This window comes from Mastigoproctus giganteus, chromosome 7 (assembly GCF_048544385.1).
Source record: "Mastigoproctus giganteus isolate SK-2022 chromosome 7, ASM4854438v1, whole genome shotgun sequence".
In the NCBI taxonomy this organism is placed as follows: domain Eukaryota; kingdom Metazoa; phylum Arthropoda; class Arachnida; order Uropygi; family Thelyphonidae; genus Mastigoproctus; species Mastigoproctus giganteus.
The window spans coordinates 196242160-196261057 of NC_143581.1; the positions used below are offsets into that span (position 1 = coordinate 196242160).

The following is an 18898-nucleotide window of genomic DNA, read 5'->3' on the forward strand; positions in this document are numbered from 1 at the left end:
ATTTTTAATGAAGGTCCCTGTTCAAGAATTCAGTCATACAAAAAGCTTACTACTCCCAGTGACAATATCTAAAGAACATCTAGGAACATGGGTTGTACTTTTAAGATACAACCTTGCCTGTAAGGCTTCCCAGCATCAGAAAAGTAAGACAAGAAGTCCTTGCCAGAGCATGCATCCAAGCACACTCATACAAGTTGTTTGGTGTATGGTCAAAATTTTTCTGTGTTGATTGAGTGTGGACAGAAGAATGGATTCAGAAAAAAAGGGACGTTTTGATGATTCATCTTTTCCTTCTCACTAGTAAAGACCCTCCACAAAATATACGCTGTGCCATGCTGTTCTCACAGTAAAACATTTTACTTGATTTCCCTTAATATCAGCAAGAAAGATAATATACTTTTTTTTTTATCTCTCAGAAACCTACAGGAATCTGTAATCCGATGCAAATTTTGGGAAATGAAACAAATCCAATTGAACTTTTCATCTTTTTAAAGATGATACATTTGTTTCTCCTTTTTAAGCAGTACAGACATATTGAAATGTTTTTTTTTTTTTTTGAATAACATAGAATACAGGCACAATATGGCCATTGTAGTCCTTGTGCCAAATCTTCCTTTATATCAACAGCTGCAGTAGCAAGCGTTTACACAGGAAGCAAGAAATAATTTAATGTGTAGAGAAAGCAGCCGACACATTCAATTTCAGAGAAAAATTTAATCAAAATGAATCATCTGGAAAAAATAAACAAAACTGAAAATCATTTTTTGATGAACAAAGTTTCTTCAACAAAGATATCAAAAAAAATAGGCAGGAAACATTATTTATAATGTGTTTAATACTATTTGTGATAAATTTAAATATTTCTTAATCATAACTTACATCAGCAGGAAGTAGATGAATGTGTTACAAACCTGTATAACTTTAAAAAAAAAGTGAATCATTTAAAGGTGAAATGATTCACAGAGGGAAATGTTGCTTGTTCATATCATATACAACTGGCCATTTGTGATTGTTACCAAAAATAGAAATAATTCTGAGAACGTTCTTGACCACTACTAACTAATACTTCAGCTGAACCATCATTTTCAAGTATTAAAACAAATAATTATTTATTAAATTCACTGTCACAAGATTATTTATCATCACTTGCTATTTTGCTATTTAAATATATATAAAGCAAGGAACTGAAAGACATGAATAATGATGATAAATCTGTAATCAAAAAAAAAATTAGGAAAATGGCTATATAACATTTGTGCTCAACTACTATTTGTAACTTAATGCTTTAAAGTTTCAGTCTTATCTATTTAAATTAGACTAAGGAAAAAACTAGAAATTTAAAATACAGTAATGTGTTTATGCTTCCTTGATTACATTAACTGGTGAATTTTATTTCAAAGCTGAAAATTTTATATGCAGTTTCTTTTTAATCACAGGAAGTGTGGATTATTTATAAAAAATAAAAGAAATTTATTTTGCTTAATAGTAAAAGAGTATTTTAATTTTATTTAAAGAATATGCACAAAATTTGATAATTTAAAGCCAGGCTTATTTATTTAATGCCAAGCGTGAGGCTAAGAAAAAATCCATGCTTGGTTTATGCTACATTTTCAAATAAGCAACAGAGTATTGCAAAACATAATTTTAGTAATTGCAAAACATGATTCCGAAAATTGATTTAAAAATCTACCTAAATTTAGCAACTTACTTATGGTAGTTAGGAGTCCAGTTTGGCTAACTCACTGGTATAGATTCCGATGCTTTCCATATCATGCAAAACAAAAAATATTTGCTTCAATGAACTGGACATCACATTGACAAAGTAGTTAGATATAGCTTTAAGGACCGTCTGTGCCGCTTGCTGCTTTGGAAAACTAGCACTGATAGGAAATGAAAACAGTTCTCAAAATTGGTAAATAAATTTTAATCTCTAACAAAAGCCAAAACAATCTTTGAATAATTTACAGTTTAAAGTTACTTTAAAATTTTTATGAAAATTATAAATGCGATTTAGACGTAGAGAATCTATAATGGGATTCTGAACAAATATCCCCCCCCCACAAAATTACTTGAGTCCATATGTTTAAACATAGCCAAATTTCTTTCAAACAATCAATATGAATGTTGTTAAAACACAGAGTTAAGGCTTTAAATTTTTATCCTGATAAATGTCATCGTTAGCATTTGGACAATGTGCTCCATTGCTTCATTAATCTACATATTCCTTCTTCAAAAAATTCTTTTGGTTGTAGATGGAACTATTCTTCAATGGCTGTTTTAATTTCAGTGTCAGAATTAAACTATCCTTTTAAGGGTGCTTTCAACACATCAAAGACATGAATGGTGACAAACATGACTGTTTGGCTGTATAATAAATGATTAATCTTTACTGCTCACTAGAGAATACAGTAAAACAATTGGGACCATCAGAGTAATGTAAAGCTAGGGGTCTTACAGTTGGAAAGTATATAAAATTAACACCAACATTAATTCTGATAGTCTTCAGTTAAGGTACATATTTCATTAATTGACATATACATAGAGAAGGACAATTTTGCTACTCTGAGTATTTCACAAGAATCTTTTCCATGATGATGATGATAGATAAGGGTTATGACTGGCGAGCAATATCATCTGTTCTGTTATTTTACGCCTGTACCTAATATCCAATGCACACCTATTAACGTCCATCCCATAAGCTTCCGTCATTTGGGGTGCTGGTATGATCTGGTCACGGAGTTTTTGTCTGTGTGGGGTTGCTCTTAGTACATGATGGGTACTCTGTCTTGTGCAGATATCCTAGAAGACAGGGTAGGAGCTATACCTATTAACAGTTCTGTCACAGTCATGATTCTCATACTATTAATGGTTGTTGGCAGCTTGGTAGATTTGCTTGAATGGCCATTTGAGTAGGCCACATGTGGTGATAGGTGATGCTTGTACGTTACCCATTTCAGGACCACTACTCTTTTGCATAAACTTTTTTCTTTGGTGCTGGGAGAGAAGATGTCCAAATTTCAGTTTCATAAAGCACAGAGGGATAGACAAAGGCGTGAATATTTCTTTGTGGTTTACAAGTCATTCACATAAAGAAGATGCTGTTTGGCATAAAAGATACACCAGGTAGCACTCATGGAACTGATTGCAATTTCTTTATTGCCACTTAGTGCATCTTTTAAAAGCAGGTCTGAACTGGGTTGGCAACGTGTGGGTGTGCATTATCACAAAGCAGTATGATCCTTCTGTCAGTTGTTTGTATTTGATGTCAATATTCAGGTGGCTGAAAGTTTTGATGTCAGGTTAATGCTGACATCAAATCAAAAGATCATTGTGAACTGAAGATAAATGGTTAGTTACCATATATTACTTTTTTCTGCAGAAATCTGGGGTAAACATAACAATGTTGACTGTGTAATTTTATCCTATGCATTTGTCCTGGTTAGTATTAGTATTAGACAAAATTAATTTTCAGCAAAAAAAAAAAGCTTCCTTTGTATTTCACTCCTCACATAGGAGCCAATTCATGTGGCCTTCAAATTTTCCCCAAGCATCAGCCTCAACTACCCATGGAGATAATTTATTCTAATAATTTAGAACTTGCTGGCTAAAAGAAACCTTTCTACAATCTGGACTGTATCTTTTTCACTCAGTAATTTGAATTTATGTCCCCTAATTCTAGTATTACTTATAACTATGAAAATTCCACCTTCATTCACTTTACTATCCCTTCTCAGAGCATTATACCATAATCAGATCCTTTCTAAGGTGCCTATATAGCAAGCTTTGAAGGCCACATATTCAGTCTTTTCTCATATGGGCAATCCACTGCTGATTTCATCAAACATATCACCTATCTCTGGACTTTTTCAAGAGATTTTTAAGCACAATTTTCATAATTGGACACAGAATTCCAGTTGCAGTCTCACCACTGTCTTATACAGAAGGATTATGGTCTTCCTATATCTACAAGCAAATGTTTTATAAATCATTGGTGGGACACCATGGATCCCACTGTAAGACAAAGTCTTACATATATATATTAGTATTAGTAATGGCCGCATGGTGCAAGAAAGCCTATGGCTTATGCTGCACCAGCCAAAAAAAAAAAAAATTCCAAACAAATCGATGATAAAAACAAAACAAAAAAAATAATAATAAAATAAAATAATAATTTATAATTTCGGGTAAGGGAAGTGCATCCTATGCTCCTCTCTTACCCGAAAGTACTATCCAGATGACCTTTGAATTTCCCCAAACTGTCGGCCTCTACCACCCACGAAGGCAACTTATTCCAGTAATTTATAACTCGCTGGCTAAAATAAAACTTCCTGCAGTCCAATCTAAACATTTCCCCCCGCAACTTGAATTTATGTCCCCTAGTTCTAGCATCATTTATAATCTTGAAAATTGCATCCTCATTCATTTTACTGATGCCTCTCAGGGCCTTAAACACCTCAATCAAATCTCCTCTGAGGTGTCTAGTTTCCAAACTCTGCAACCCACATATTCGAAGTCTTTCTTCATAAGGACACCCTTTTGCCGATCTCACCAGGTGAGTTACCAGTCTTTGCACCCTTCCAAGAAGCTCAATGTCTTTCTTTAGGTGCGGTCTCCATACTTGAACACAGTATTCCAAGTATGGTCTAACATAAGCCTTATATAATGGGATTATCACGTCCCTATCTCTACTTGCAAAAGTTCGATAGATCATCGATAGGACACCATGGGCCTTCCTTGCAACCTGTTTACAATGCTCAGAGAATTTCATGTCTGACCGTATCGTAACACCCAAGTCCCTTTCCTCCAGTACTGGGTTTAGTTGAACTCCACCAAGTGAATAAGTTATTTTGGGATTACTGTTTCCCAGGTGTAATACCTTACACTTTGTTGGATTAAAGCATAGCTGCCATTTTTCTGACCACTCTTGAAGTCTATCTAGGTCTCTCTGAAGAAGCTCAGCTTGACCATGATCATTAACTACTCTACCAATTTTAACATCATCTGCAAATTTAGACATCACTCCCTCTATCCCTTCATCAATGTCGTTTATGAAAATTAAAAACAACAGTGGTCCTAATACTGATCCTTGGGGAACCCCACTTCTTACATCAACCAAATCTGAGGAATAGCCATTTATCACAACCCTCTGCCTCCTGCCCTGAAGCCATCCTTCTAAGGATTTTCCCAGTGATTCCAACCTGTTCCAGCTTATAAAGCAACCGCTCATGTGGGACTGAGTCAAAAGCTTTGCTGAAATCTAAATAAACAATGTCAAAATTATTCCCAAAATCCAGCTCGTGAGTGACTCTTTCGAAATAGCGAACCAGTTAAACATGATTTTCCCTTTACAAAACCATGCTGAGTATCCTTGAGAATTTCAATTTGATCCAAATGATCCTGAATTCCACCCTTGATCATTGCCTCCATGATTTTCCCTACTACTGAAGTCAGACTGACAGGTCGATAATTTCCAACTTCACTTTTAGAGCCACCCTTATGTATGGGAGATACATTTGCACTTTTCCAATCCAAGGGAACCTCCCCAGAGTCTAGTGATGCTCACATAAGTAGCCTCAATGGTTCAATGCACTCACTTGCCGCCTCCCTTAAGATTATAGGGTATATTCCATCAACTCCAGGAGCCTTACTGGTCTGTAGGCGCAAAAGTTTTTTCATTAAATAATCTTGCGAAATTTCAATATCGTTAATTACATATTTTTTAACTTCACTCCCACAATTTCCCATTGTCTTAATGTCTTAATAAGAATAGTGTGTGAAAGTAAAGCACTTAAGGAATAAAGAAAACATCATTACGGAAATGTTTCCATTAGTGGGAGTAGGTCTGGCAGTAGGGCACTTAAGGAATATGGTAAACAATGGTATGTCAATGGTATAAACTATTGCTATCAAACTTTTAAAATTAAAAGCTTGACAGCAATAGATTAATCCCTCTATTACACTGCTACTTGAGGAAACAATATTTAGTGAATTTTGGGGAAGGGTGTCAGTATGGAGAAGTTAAAAGGTATGGTCAGAAGGTGGTATAGAGGTAAAAGATAAGAGTTCTGTTGTGTGGGAAAAACAAAATGAGAGTTACTGACATATGAGAAGAGTGAGTTTAAAGAATAACACCGTGATTGGGTCAGGTTAAAATTAGATAGGCAGAGATAAATAAATGAGAAGGAAATAAGGTTTTCGCACCAAAAGTAGGGGATTGTGGTTGTTGTTGCTGTTCAGAGTGGTTGCTGTTGTAGTTCTGGGGGGGGGGGGGGGCAGCTCGGGGTCCAGTCCTTGGAAATCATGCTATGGAGTGAAGAGTTCCAGCACATACTACAGAGGCTGCTTTAGTAGCATATGGGGGGGGGGAGGGAGTCCCAGTGTTAGGAGAGAAAGTATCAAAAAATATAAAATAATATCAAATGGTACCCGTCTTGTCATTCCTTAAGCAGTAATGTTATTAGTGTAAGTTTAGCTTATCTGTTCAGGAATGTTCCTGTGCTAGAACCTGTTCATGATATAAGACAGTACTGGAAGAGCTATATGACAGACTTCAACTAAGAGAGACTTCACTGCACTTCGTGGAAGGAATCAACACAAAGAAACTCCACCATGAAAGAAAAGGAATGCAAGCCCACTGAACTGTCTTGTGTTGGAAAGGATGCTTAAATAAAATTGTAAATTATTTTAGAGTAAGGCTGAAGTTAAATAAATCACAAGAAATAGAAGGAAATTGACATTTTTAAATTAAGAGAGATATATGGAATTGTTAGTATTAAGTTAGCTTATGGATTGCTGTTGTGAAGAGAATTGATATAGCTGATTAAGAGAAATATGAGGAAGTGATTAAGACTGAATCAGTTTAGTGTCTGTGGAGAGAGAGAGAGAGAGAGAGAGAGAGAGAGAGAGAGAGAGAGAGAGAGAGAGAGAGAGAGAGAGATCAGCCAAAATATTAAGACCAGCGAGTCAGGACACAGTATAAAAACACCTGATACCGAGCTCTGTTAATCAGTGTTATTCTTGTTCTTCAGATGGGAAAGGCAGCAGCCTTAAGTGAGTTTGACAAAGGCCAAATTGTAATGAACAGATAACTGGGTCAGAGCATATCCGAAACGGCACGGCTGGTGGGGTGACCACAGTCAGCCTTGATTTGTACCTATTGAAAGTGGTCCAAGGAGGGGAAACCCACAAACCATTGGCGAGGTGTTGGATGACCACAGTTCATCAATGATCGAGATGAGCGAATGCTCTTCTGGATGGTACGTGGCAACAGAAGGGTGACTGTGGCGCAACTCACCAGTAACTGGAATACTGGTGACGGAAGTAATGTGTCTCAACACACAGCACATCGAGCCCTGCTGAAAATGGGGCTGCGTAGCTGCAGGCCGCTCCGAGTGCTCATGCTAACCAGCACATACAATGAGCACGTGAGCATCGAAACTGGACCTTGAGTGATTGGAAGAAGGTTGTCTGGTCTAACGAATCAAGTTTCCTGTTGCACCATGTGGATGGCCAGGTATGTGTGCGTTGTTTAGCTGGGGAAGTGATGGCCCCTGGATGCACTGTGGGACAAAAACAAGCCGGTGGCGGCAGTGTCATGCTTTGGGTGATGTTCTGCTGGGATAACCTGGGTCCAGTCAAAGAAAGTGGTCCAAGGAAAGGAAACCCACAAACCATTGGCGAGATGTTGGATGACCACAGTTCATCAATGCTCGAGGTGAGCGAATGCTCTTCTGGATGGTACGTGGCAACAGAAGGGTGACTGTGGCGCAACTCACCAGTAACTGGAATAATGGTGACGGAAGTAATGTGTCTCAACACACAGCACATCAAACCCTGCTGAAAATGGGGCTGCGTAGCTGCAGGCCGCTCCGAGTGCTCATGCTAACCATGGTTCACCTTCAACAGCACATACAATGGGCACGTGAGCATCGAAACTGGACGTTGAGTGATTGGAAGAAGGTTGTCTGGTCTAACGAATTAAGTTTCCTGTTGCACCATGTGTGCGTTGTTTAGCTGGGGAAGTGATGGCCCCTGGATGCACTGTGGGACAAAAACAAGCTGGTGGCGGCGGTGTCATGCTTTGGGTGATGTTCTGCTGGGATACCCTGGGTCCAGTCATCCATGTGCTGGGCACTCTGATGTCTACCACCTACCTAAACATCATTGCTGACCAGGTATTGCCCTGGGCTCCAAATTCCCCAGACATCAATCCCATCGAGCATCTGTGGTTTGTGTTGGAATAGCAACTTCGATCTGCAGTATCTCAACTATGGACCTTACAGGAGTTAAAGGATCTGCTGGTTACATGTTGGTACCAGATATCACAAGACATATTTAGAAATCTTGTAGTATTCATGCCTCGCTGGGTACGAGCTATTTTGGTTGCACGTGGAGGACCAACATCATATTAAGTAGGTGGTCATAATGTTTTGGCTCATTAGTGTGTGTGTGTGTGTGCGCGCGCGCGCGTGCGGGTGCGGGTGCGGGAAATCCCTCAGCTTTTAGAAAAACTGATATTTTAATGCAGTCAGGTAAACTGTGGATCTTCATGCTTGAAGGGAGCTGTTGTACTAAAAGAACAACAACGATTGCCGCTAACAGTAATAATAAGGAACAGGGGAAATAAATAAAGAAGAGAAAACACCCCCTCCCACACCTCTATACTGAACGTATCTGTTTGGAACGTAATCCCCCCCTCTCTCCCCCTTCCTCCCTCCCTCTCTCTCCGTCTTTAATTCAACTCATAATGTATAAGTTATTTTGTTGTTTCCCAAATATAAAACTTTTCAGTTTATGGCATTGAAATATAGCTGCCACTAGTCATTTACTGCCCTCTCGATCTTGATATCATTGCAAATTTTGATACTACACTCTATACAGCAGGCCCTCGTTATAATACGGTTTGCTTTAAGCTGATTCGCTATTACGCTGTCACAAATTGCTATAACGCTCTGTTACCAGTGTACAGATTGCATTTTTGGCATATTTAACGAAAACTTTTCATTTGATGGAGTCAACAGCTTGAAAATGAATAGCAAAACAGTATTAACATTTCCTACACTCATTGAAATTTTCTCCATGCTAATTTGATTGCAGTACAGTGATTTGTTACATAGTTCCAAGATCAACATTTTAAAAAATGATCAAGCATATTGCTTGTAATATTTGCATTATATGCATTTATCCAAAGTCTAGTCATCACTCAGTACAGTGTTAGACACTGTCCATAATGGACAGTTTACGCGAACACTGAATCATAATTAATGCAACCAAAGCATTTACATTTTCGAAGATTAATAATGGCGGATAAGAATTAAAAAGGAATGTCTGGACGTGGCATGAAGCCTACCAAGGTAAGAAAAATAGTGAATTTGAAAATTAAATTATACGTTTTGAAGCGAATCATTTCCGCTCAATGACAAGTGGATGTGTACCATAATTTAGGACTGACAGGTTTAAATGTAAGAACAATTATAAAAAATAAAGAATTAATTTTAGCAGCGGGAAAGACAGCTGTTCCACTGCAAGCAGCTAATAGGGCTAGGCCGGCTATTAGGATTGAAAAAGAGATTAACTAATTTTATTGAAGATAATATCTAACACAGAATTAAGTTATGTTAAATATTATAAAAAAAAAAAAAAAAAAAAAGAGATTAACCTATACGATGATCTGAAGAAAGCTCACCTAAAAAAAAATGTGGAACCATTTAAAACTAGTATGGGCTGGTTGAATAGATTTAAAATACAGAAGCCAAAACTTTCAAAAAAGAACTTGTTAAAATTATTGAAGAAGGGTATTATGTGTTATACTTCTCAGGTTTTTAACAACGATGAATCAGGACTTTTTTTGGAAACGAATGCCTGAAAGAAGTTTCATATTGAAAGAAGAAAAACACATGACAGGTTTCAAAGCGGCAAAGGATTGGTTGACTTTATTGTTGGGTGGTAACGCTGCAGGGGATTTTAAATTAAAATCCCTTTTAGTTTACCAGGAAGAGGGCCAAAGTACAACCAAAATCGACACATTTTTCATGATTAAATTCATCAATGACTAAATCGAATCAATTTAGATCAATTAAATTCATGATTTTAATTATAATTTCAAGTTTAATTTTGATACTTAAGTAATGCAGAATATTTTATATGTACAAATATTTGAATATTAAATATTTTGACCGACGTTTGTGCATCTTTTCACTACCGTTTATTATTGATTAGGAAATATCCTATGGCACCGACTGCAACTCACAAATACATATGTTACCTTATGGGAATGCGGGGTTCGCTTGGCGCGGATTCACTTAGTGCTCTGTTTTTCCGGAACGAATTATCAGCGTTAAGCAGGGGTCACCCGTAATCCCTTCATTTGCATTCAAAAAAATCAGAAACAATGATCCCAGTACCAATTCCTGCATTGTGTCTTCTAGAGTAACTTAACTGACAAGATATATCACCATTTATCACTTCTTTGAAAAGTGTCTGGGTTTGATTCCCATTGACAACTGGAAGAATTTCTCAAGTTCTCTTCAACAGAAGCTGCAGTTGGCCTATATCGGGGAATTACATTTATTTATACCATTATGTACAATGAAAAGAACTGAACAAGAACAAGGTACAACTTCAAGTATGTACTGCTTATGGCTGAAGGGCATTTAGTTAGAATATATTCTTCCTGGACAGCTGAGACAATATAAAGGATTGCCTCTCAAAAGACTAGAGCACTCCCATCATCCACTGCCTAGCAATCTCCATAACATCCAATAGTAACCTCCTCCCAGGTCACATCCTCGTTAGTACACTTTGGTTAGCTATTTCTGCTTTGCCTGTGTTTCTCACGTTGCAGATATTAAGTAACAAAGTATTTTGATGCAGTTAGCCCGTACCACTTTTTTTTAATCCTGTATAGAGGATTTCATCTGCGAAGAATTATCATTCCAAGTAATGCCAGCATCTGTTGTTTGTAGTGTCCTAACATCAACAGATGTATTTTAACAAGATTCAGAATCCACATCACTTGAAGGAAATTCTATTTCAGTATCAGATGACATATTATAAATGGGCGATTCAATGTCTTCAGCTTCAACATTCTGTCCAACCCTGTCCCTTTTCAGTCCCGATGTCCTTGGCTGTGGATCCGTTATAACAACACTTTAGGGTAAAATTTTAACAAAAAACACTTTTTTACACAATTTTATCAGTAGACACACAGGATGAAGTTTTGTTTTTCAAACTAAAGAATTAAAATTCAGAAAAGCATAATCTTCAGAAAATTTTACCTTTTATTGTGGAAAATATTCAATTTTTTTTACCTTTTCTTCTTGTGGAAAATATTAAACCAGATAAAAAACTTAAACATAAGTAAAGAACACATGAAACTGTGAACCAATATACAGTCTGTCCTCGTATAGCACGATAGTTGTGTTCCTAGAAACCCTCATGCAATGCAAAATCGTGCAATATAAACAACAGGCCCTATGGGAAAAGTGGGGTTAGGTGCCGACCACCCAAGATTGAACACACATTTGGAACCAAAACATTACCAACCACAATAAATAATCGGGTAATTTTAAATCGTTATAAAATACGTAATAAAAAATACAATATTTTTTTAATTATAATATAATAAATAATAAAAAATATTTATTATATTATAATAAAGTATTTTTAGTATTTTTAATACTAAAAAAGTATTTTTTAAGAATAAAATACGTATTTTATTCGTAAAAAAATTATTATATTAAATAAAATAGTTGTAATAAAATACTTACGTATTTCATAATACGTAAGTCGTTATAAAATGCTTACGTATTTTATTACGACTATTACGTAATAAAATATTGCTAATGCTTTTGCTTCTATCGTAAGCAAAAGCATTAGCAATAAGGAACAGGGTTTTTTTTGTTTGATTTTCTATCCAAAACAGATGACAGCCGTTCCATCTCTTCCAATTCTTGTGCCTTAATCTAATAGATTTTAATTACACTTTGAGTTGTTCCCGCTATGAAAGTTGTTTTTATTTTCTCCGCATTCTTTGTAATTCTCGGCATTGCCTCATTTAGGTCTGTAGCACGTGCAATATCACATGGTCTTTCATTTCGCTCAAAGCGTTTCACAATTTCATATTTTTTTCTCTATCGACAGAGGCGGACTGGCCATAAGCCTTACCCAGGAAATCCCGGTGGGCTGGAGGCCGGTGTGATTTTGGCCATAAACCGTAGTATGAGGCAACTATAAATTTTCCCGGATAAGAATTTTTGACCCAGTCCTCCTCTGTTTATCGATATTGTTTTTTTTTTTTTTCTCTCTCTCTCTGAATCTGCAGTGTCTTCTCCAGGACGTTTCCTTTTCACACCTTTTAAGTATTTTACTAATTTTTAGGGAATAAAGCGCAATTACAAAATGAGGAGGCAGGCTTAATACACATAAACAAAGCTGCGCGCGTATAGCAACTGAATAAACAACACCGTAAAGGCCGAGATACACTATTAACACCCCACATTTTACTGAAGCACATTTCTGGGGGTTACTACCATAAAACAATAAAAACGATTTCCAGTTTCGTTTCTGCTAGTGGAATCTGTTATAAACTGGTAGTAAACTCCACCTAATTGCATTTGCGATTATATCGATAGCTGGAATTGTGTTGGTTTTTACGTTATTATGGTGAAATGTGTTTCCCCTTCACTGATATAAAACACAAATACATTTTCAGACTCTTCTTCTTTGCTATCGTGTTGCGTTCGGTTGGGGTGATTCCGCGTTCGACTGCCATTTCTTGTGAACACAAAGGCGAATCGTGCATAAGCGAATTTGGTTCGTGTTATATAAGATAACGTTCCCCTATTTATAAATCGTGTATGATCGAATTCGTGTAATGTAAACGCATGTTATACGAGGACCGACTGTACAACACATGAAACTGTGAAGCAAGTATATAGCCCTCTCCAGACAATGTGACTGATGCTAAGCAAAATCCCATCCATAATGAAATAGCCCATGGTTCAATCAGCGTGCCAATATCGCTCAGCTGTTCATTTCATGTTTCTTTCCTTTTGCAGCACCCATTTATTGAATGCAACTGAATGGACACATGTTTGCATCGAGGCACAAAAATTGCAGTTCATTTTTCTGCAAGTTTGCATTCAGGCAGCGAATGTGTTAAGGTAGTTATCTAATTTATGCAGCATGCACATTATAATCTTTAATACAAGAATATAATAAAAAATATTATAAAACAAAACATATTTGCTTACCTGCCACTACTTACTGAAGGAATTGCAAGAGACTTAAGATTTTTCTCATCTGCCAAAGATAAACAATTCTTTACTGCTTTTTCTAACATTTCTCCAGCATTGCTGGAACCATATGATGGGATGTTACAATGTATGACATATTTGGCTGGGAAATTGTGGCCTGGACATATCACAGCTAAAGAAGAAAAGTACAGTCAAAATTAATCTCAATGAATAATGTTTTACATAGTAAAATTCTTTATTTAAAATTACTTTATTACACCTCTTATTTTATATTATTTTAAGAGTTGGTTATATTTAAGTTTACAATGCATTAAACTTCCCCTTTTTACACCATAACGTACAAACACATCATTTACATAGTGGCAATTAGTGTTAATCAATGGAAGCAGATTTAAAAAATTAATTTGTTGGAAGGGGGGTGCATTCACATGGTTTTCCTACCATACAAGAATGAATTGAAGTAAATGGCAGTAATCTATTTTACATAAAATAGAATTAATCTTTAAGAAAGAAATTACAAAATCCACTATTTTCTTGAACAATGCATACTTAATTTACTAAAGGCTTCCTTCTTAAAGAAAAAAAAGACTAATTAAAAAAAAAAAAAAAAAACAATGTAAAAATCCTTCATAGCACTCATGGTTTAAGAAAAACTCGTCATCCCAATTATGTGTAATCTAAGAAAATATATTTCCCTAAACATATACAACTATTCAGCCCAGAGATGTCCTCTTGGTCTGCAACTGAGCAGAAGTAATTTGCACACTTCAGGATTAGAAGACTAAATGCACAAGGCATAATTTCTTATGGGTTTAGGTAATTAAGTATATAATATCAGTGTAGATACACCATTGTTTACCCATAAATTTGAACTACGTATGTAGTGTAAAGGCATCATTTTAATTGTATCTCATATTGTGGGTGCCTTCACGAGACAGTGGTAGTGGTATTGCACTACTTCGAATAAATAACGCTTCTCTAATAGAGAAGACTACTGTTATTTATTATTACTTATTCACCATTTGGAATCTCATATTGTGAAAATAACTTTGCAACTGTGATGGTACGTTGCATTACCAGGGTACCTGCCCACCCACTGATGATGATGAAGCCAACTAGCTTCGAAGCGATCATCTGGGTGATGGTATCCACTGAAAATAAATAACAGTAGTCTTCTCTAATAGAGAAGCGTTATTTATTGAAAGTATTGCAATACTAGCTATCTCGTTGTGAAAGCACACACTATGAGATACAATTAAAACAATGCCTTTACACTACATATATAGTTCAAATTTATGGGTAAACTATGGTGTATCTACACCAATATTATATAGTTAAGTACATTCCAGGATATTTACTCTCAACCAGATGAATTACTTAGTGTCCTTCAACATAGGGTAAAATCACCATCTCATTACAAGGGACCAAAATCACCATCTATGACTTGACAGGAACACCCATATCAGTTTCTCCAAATATATAGCCACTTCAGACATTCTAGATCTCAGCATGGAAAACTCACTGTGTCCTCGTGCAGAAGAAATCTTTATCAATCACCTGGAAGAAGCCTTCCTAGACCAGCAACCTTTAAAACTGAAAATAATGTAACTGGAACAGAACAAGCAGCAACCATTTCTAGACATACACTGGTTTGCAAAACTTAAGCACAAACACTATTTCTAAAGGTTACAACCACAAAATCTTTACTTAAGGTAATCTTTACTGAGGACAGTAGATTCAGTCTCGGCAGTGAATCTGCATGTCAGCTATTCTGGTGAGAGGTTGGCACATGGTATCACCCCACAAACATCACTGAAAGGGATTGATATGGCGTTTGAGGTGTTCTCGTCTGGGGAGGTGTTATCTTGGATGGACATACACAACTCCAGATATTGGAAGGCAGTACTATAACCGGTGCACACTACTGTACTGAGGTAATCCTTCCCCATGTATGCTAGGTGGGAAGGAGCAGCAGTGCATAGCACATGCTTCTTGATTAGACCGGGGTTCCAGCCCGTCACCACCAAATACGGAAAGGTCAGGAAATGACCACTGCATATCCCCGGGAGCAATATGGCCTTAGTTGCTAATGCTCCTAAAAACCAAATAACAAACAAACAAACTTCCCCATGTGCATATGTTCCGAGGTGCCATTGGCCCCGAGTTCGTGTTTATGGATGATAATGCCACACCCCATTGCACTGCAGCTGTTGATATGCTTTTGGAAAGTGAGAACATTGTTCCTATGAATTGGCCTGCCCGTTCCTCCCCCCACCTCGGATCTAAATCTCATCAAACACATATAGTATGCTCTGGGGAGATGCCTAGCGGCACATCCACACCCATCAAAAAATGTTCACCAGCTGAACATGGCACTGACAGAGGAATGGACGATGTTACCACAAGAACTTAACAACGTTGTTCTAAGTATGGACAGGCGGTGCAAAGCCTGCATCGACATTTGGCCATATCTCCTACTGAGGACCACCTCTTCCCTTTGTTCCATTTTTGGCAGTGATGCATCTGTATCATGGCAGCCAGTGCTATGTTGCCATTTTTGAATAAAATCCCTCTGTACCGTTTTGTTTCCGTTGTTGTGTCGGTGTTGTTTCCTTCATCATTTCTGTACCTCACGAGGTTACTGAGGTATGCTTTTCCCATATCCAGGCCAGTCCTATGAGAAGCTACAGGTGAAAACCTGAGTGGTCCTTAAATTTTGCACATCGGTGTACATTGTAACCAGAATGTCAAACTGGACTGTCTACAGAAAACTCAAGCCACAGAATGTATCCTACATTTCAGATCTTCCCACCACTGCTCAACCAAGACAGGAGTTGTCAGATCATATATTTACAGAGCCCTAATAGTATGCAACCAACCATAAGCTCTCCAGCAGGAAACTGAAACCTGCAAATCTATAGCCAAAAAGAATGAACAATCATCAGATCTCAGACAGAATCATCACTGATCTTTCATGTGAGAAAGAGAAACCAAAATACGGCCTCATTATTCCATACATTTCAGCATGCAGCAACAGCAGCATCATAGTAAAAGCAGCCAAGGCCTGCATATGTAGATTACACACAAGCACCTAGTCCTTAAAACAAGTTCTCTGGGAACATCCAGTCATTCAACCTTACAAGTTCAGTCTATTCAATAAGAAAGAATCAACAAATCCGAAACTGCAACCCACATCCTTAGCTGCAGAGGCACATGGGATTTTTCTAACAAAACTGTCTTCAAAAGTGACCATTTATATTCTAGAAGGACTTGTCTGTAATCTATTTGTACAAAGTGTAAAGTAAAGTGTATTCGTGTCTAGCGGCATCAGGGGGTTTCCCCCATCTCTGTGTTGCTTTCATTGTAGGTGTAACAGTTCACTGTAAAGGCCAGAGATTTAAAAGTGTGTGAATTTTGTATATGTGTAGTGTTGTGTATCGTTGTTCATCTGGCCATTTAGCCACTAGACCCCTGCTAGAGTCCAATGTTGCCCACACTTAGCCTCATGGAGGCAGACCAGGTACTCAGTAGTTGATATTTTACTCTGGCAGGCCCTGCCACCTAGTTTCCTGAGATTTCAGTGGCTAGGGCCTAAAAAAAAAAAAAAAAAAAAAAAAATTGTCAGGAGATAATCGCTGAAAAAGGTTTAAGCCAAAAGAGTTTTGCGTGTGCGGTTTGAATTTGGACATATTTTAATTTTTGACATTGTGTGGGACGGACATACGCTAGTGTGTAGACAGAGTAGGGGGAGAAGACTGAAGACTGGGAGGAAAAGTCAGAAGTATGGGGACAACAGAGTAGGTGTCCCCAAAAGCAGTGGAGGCAGACCCATGCCCCACCAGGAGTAGACAAGCAGGGAGTGGCAGGGGAGGGAGGGAACAGGAAACCATCTCCCCCTGCCAGGGGATTGGGAATTAAAGGTGAATAGGACTAGGGAGTCCTATTCAGACCACCATATGGCGAAACGCAGGTAGTTCCTGCATTTATGTCCAGTCCGGGTTTTTTGTCACTTGGTTTGTTTGCATGCACTCGTCTTCGTCGGGTAGTTCCTGTGGCTGTGTCTAACCAGGTTCTTTGTCACTTTGCTATTTCCTTTGATCTTTGTAGGGTCCTGTTGGGTCCTTTGATCCGTTTGTGGCCTCACTTCGGTCGGGGTTGTCTTCTTCCATGCTCATTTGATTTCCTCTTGCTCTTTGCAGTCTTGTGGGGTGGTCAATTTTCTTTGAGTATGCCATTTCCATTCATTCATTGTGGATGGCAATTTCCGTTCTTCAGTCAAAGACTTCTCGTGCAAACCGGCTGAAAGCCACATAGTAGTCTTCTGTGTCCAAGCGATGGTGTTCTTAGTTTTTTGGTATGTTTTTTTTTTTTTATATTTTAGTTATTAGCATGCTTCTGTGTTCCTCATAGTACTCACAGTCGTGCATTATATGATGCCATGTTTCAGGCTCACCGCAGGTGCAAGTTAGCTCCTCCGTTAGCATAGGCATGTGATGCAAGAAAGCAAGCTTATATAGCATCAGCCAAAAAAAAAAAAAAAAAAAAACCCTTATTTCACCCATCCACTTGCTCCAAATGATTGTCAAGTTCTGTCTTGAATCTATTTAAGCAATCAACTTCTACAACAACAGATGGAAGTTTGTTCCACCAATCAACCACCCACTGGCTAAAGGCAAACTTCCGCACATCTATCCTACAACCATCTTTCCTCAATTTTAATTTATGCCCTCTCAGGCGATTATTCTGAGCAAGAGGAAGAATCCCATCCGCATTGAGCATGCTCAAACCATTCAAGGCTTTATACACTTCAATCAGATCGCCACGAAGGTGCCTAGTCTCCAGACACTAATTTGCAAAACTTAAGACTTTCTTCACAAGAGATCCTTTGTTCCATTCACTAATCTTGTTGCCCTTCTCTGTCTGTTATGCCCAGCATGTTCAATTTTGCCTTGAATGGGCCATGGCCCATTAGTAAGTAGGTTGCATTTAACCCCGGGTTAAACCATGGGGGGGGGGACTTTTGGATACGTCTTGGCAACCAGTGGTATGAATCTCTTAGTCAATTCGCCTTGTTTGATGCTGTCCATCTGTCCTGCCACAGCTGTAGCAGGTGAGTCACGATTCTATGCTTTTCTGTTTAGCAGTTGTTTGGTTCTAGGGTAAGTTCATAGATTGTAGTGGGTGTTCCCTTAGACAGGTAATACATGAGCCCGCAGCAAGTCACCTCCAGGTCCAGTGGGAGGATTCCTGTCAGAACCTGGAGGGCGTGCGTGCTCGCTGTTCTGCATGCACAAGAGATGATGAGCATAATGCTATGCTAGATCGTGTCCAGGTGTCTTTTATTTACTACTGTTCCTGCTTTTTTTGTACCATATCGGGGATCCATAGGTAATGGCTGGGATGAAAATTGCTTTGTAGTACAGGGACAGAGTTTTTCTGTTTAATCCCCAGTCCCTGCGTGAGACTCTTGCTATTAATGCTGCGTAATTCCTTAGTTTTTCTTTCAGGAGGATGATGTGAGGGGGTGAAGGATAAATTACTGTTGATTGTAATTCCTAAGTATTGTATTTATTTTGCAAGTTTTGTGGTGGTCTGTGGATATCAAGCACCTCTTTCAGTAGAACAGAGTTCATCTTAATGGG

General features: G+C 37.9%; 1 protein-coding gene across 1 annotated transcript in view; it reads right to left on the reverse strand.

Moving 5' to 3' along the window:
* Positions 1-1717: 1717 nt before the first annotated feature.
* LOC150083522 (core histone macro-H2A.1-like) overlaps positions 1718-18898 on the reverse strand; it is a 95090-nt gene continuing 77909 nt past the window's right edge. The window contains exons 7-8 of the mRNA XM_090378517.1: positions 13254-13428; positions 1718-1880 (exon numbers count right to left, since the gene is read on the reverse strand). Of these exons, the coding sequence (XP_090234643.1) occupies positions 1718-1880; positions 13254-13428 (338 nt within the window). The remainder of the gene's footprint in view (positions 1881-13253; positions 13429-18898) is intronic.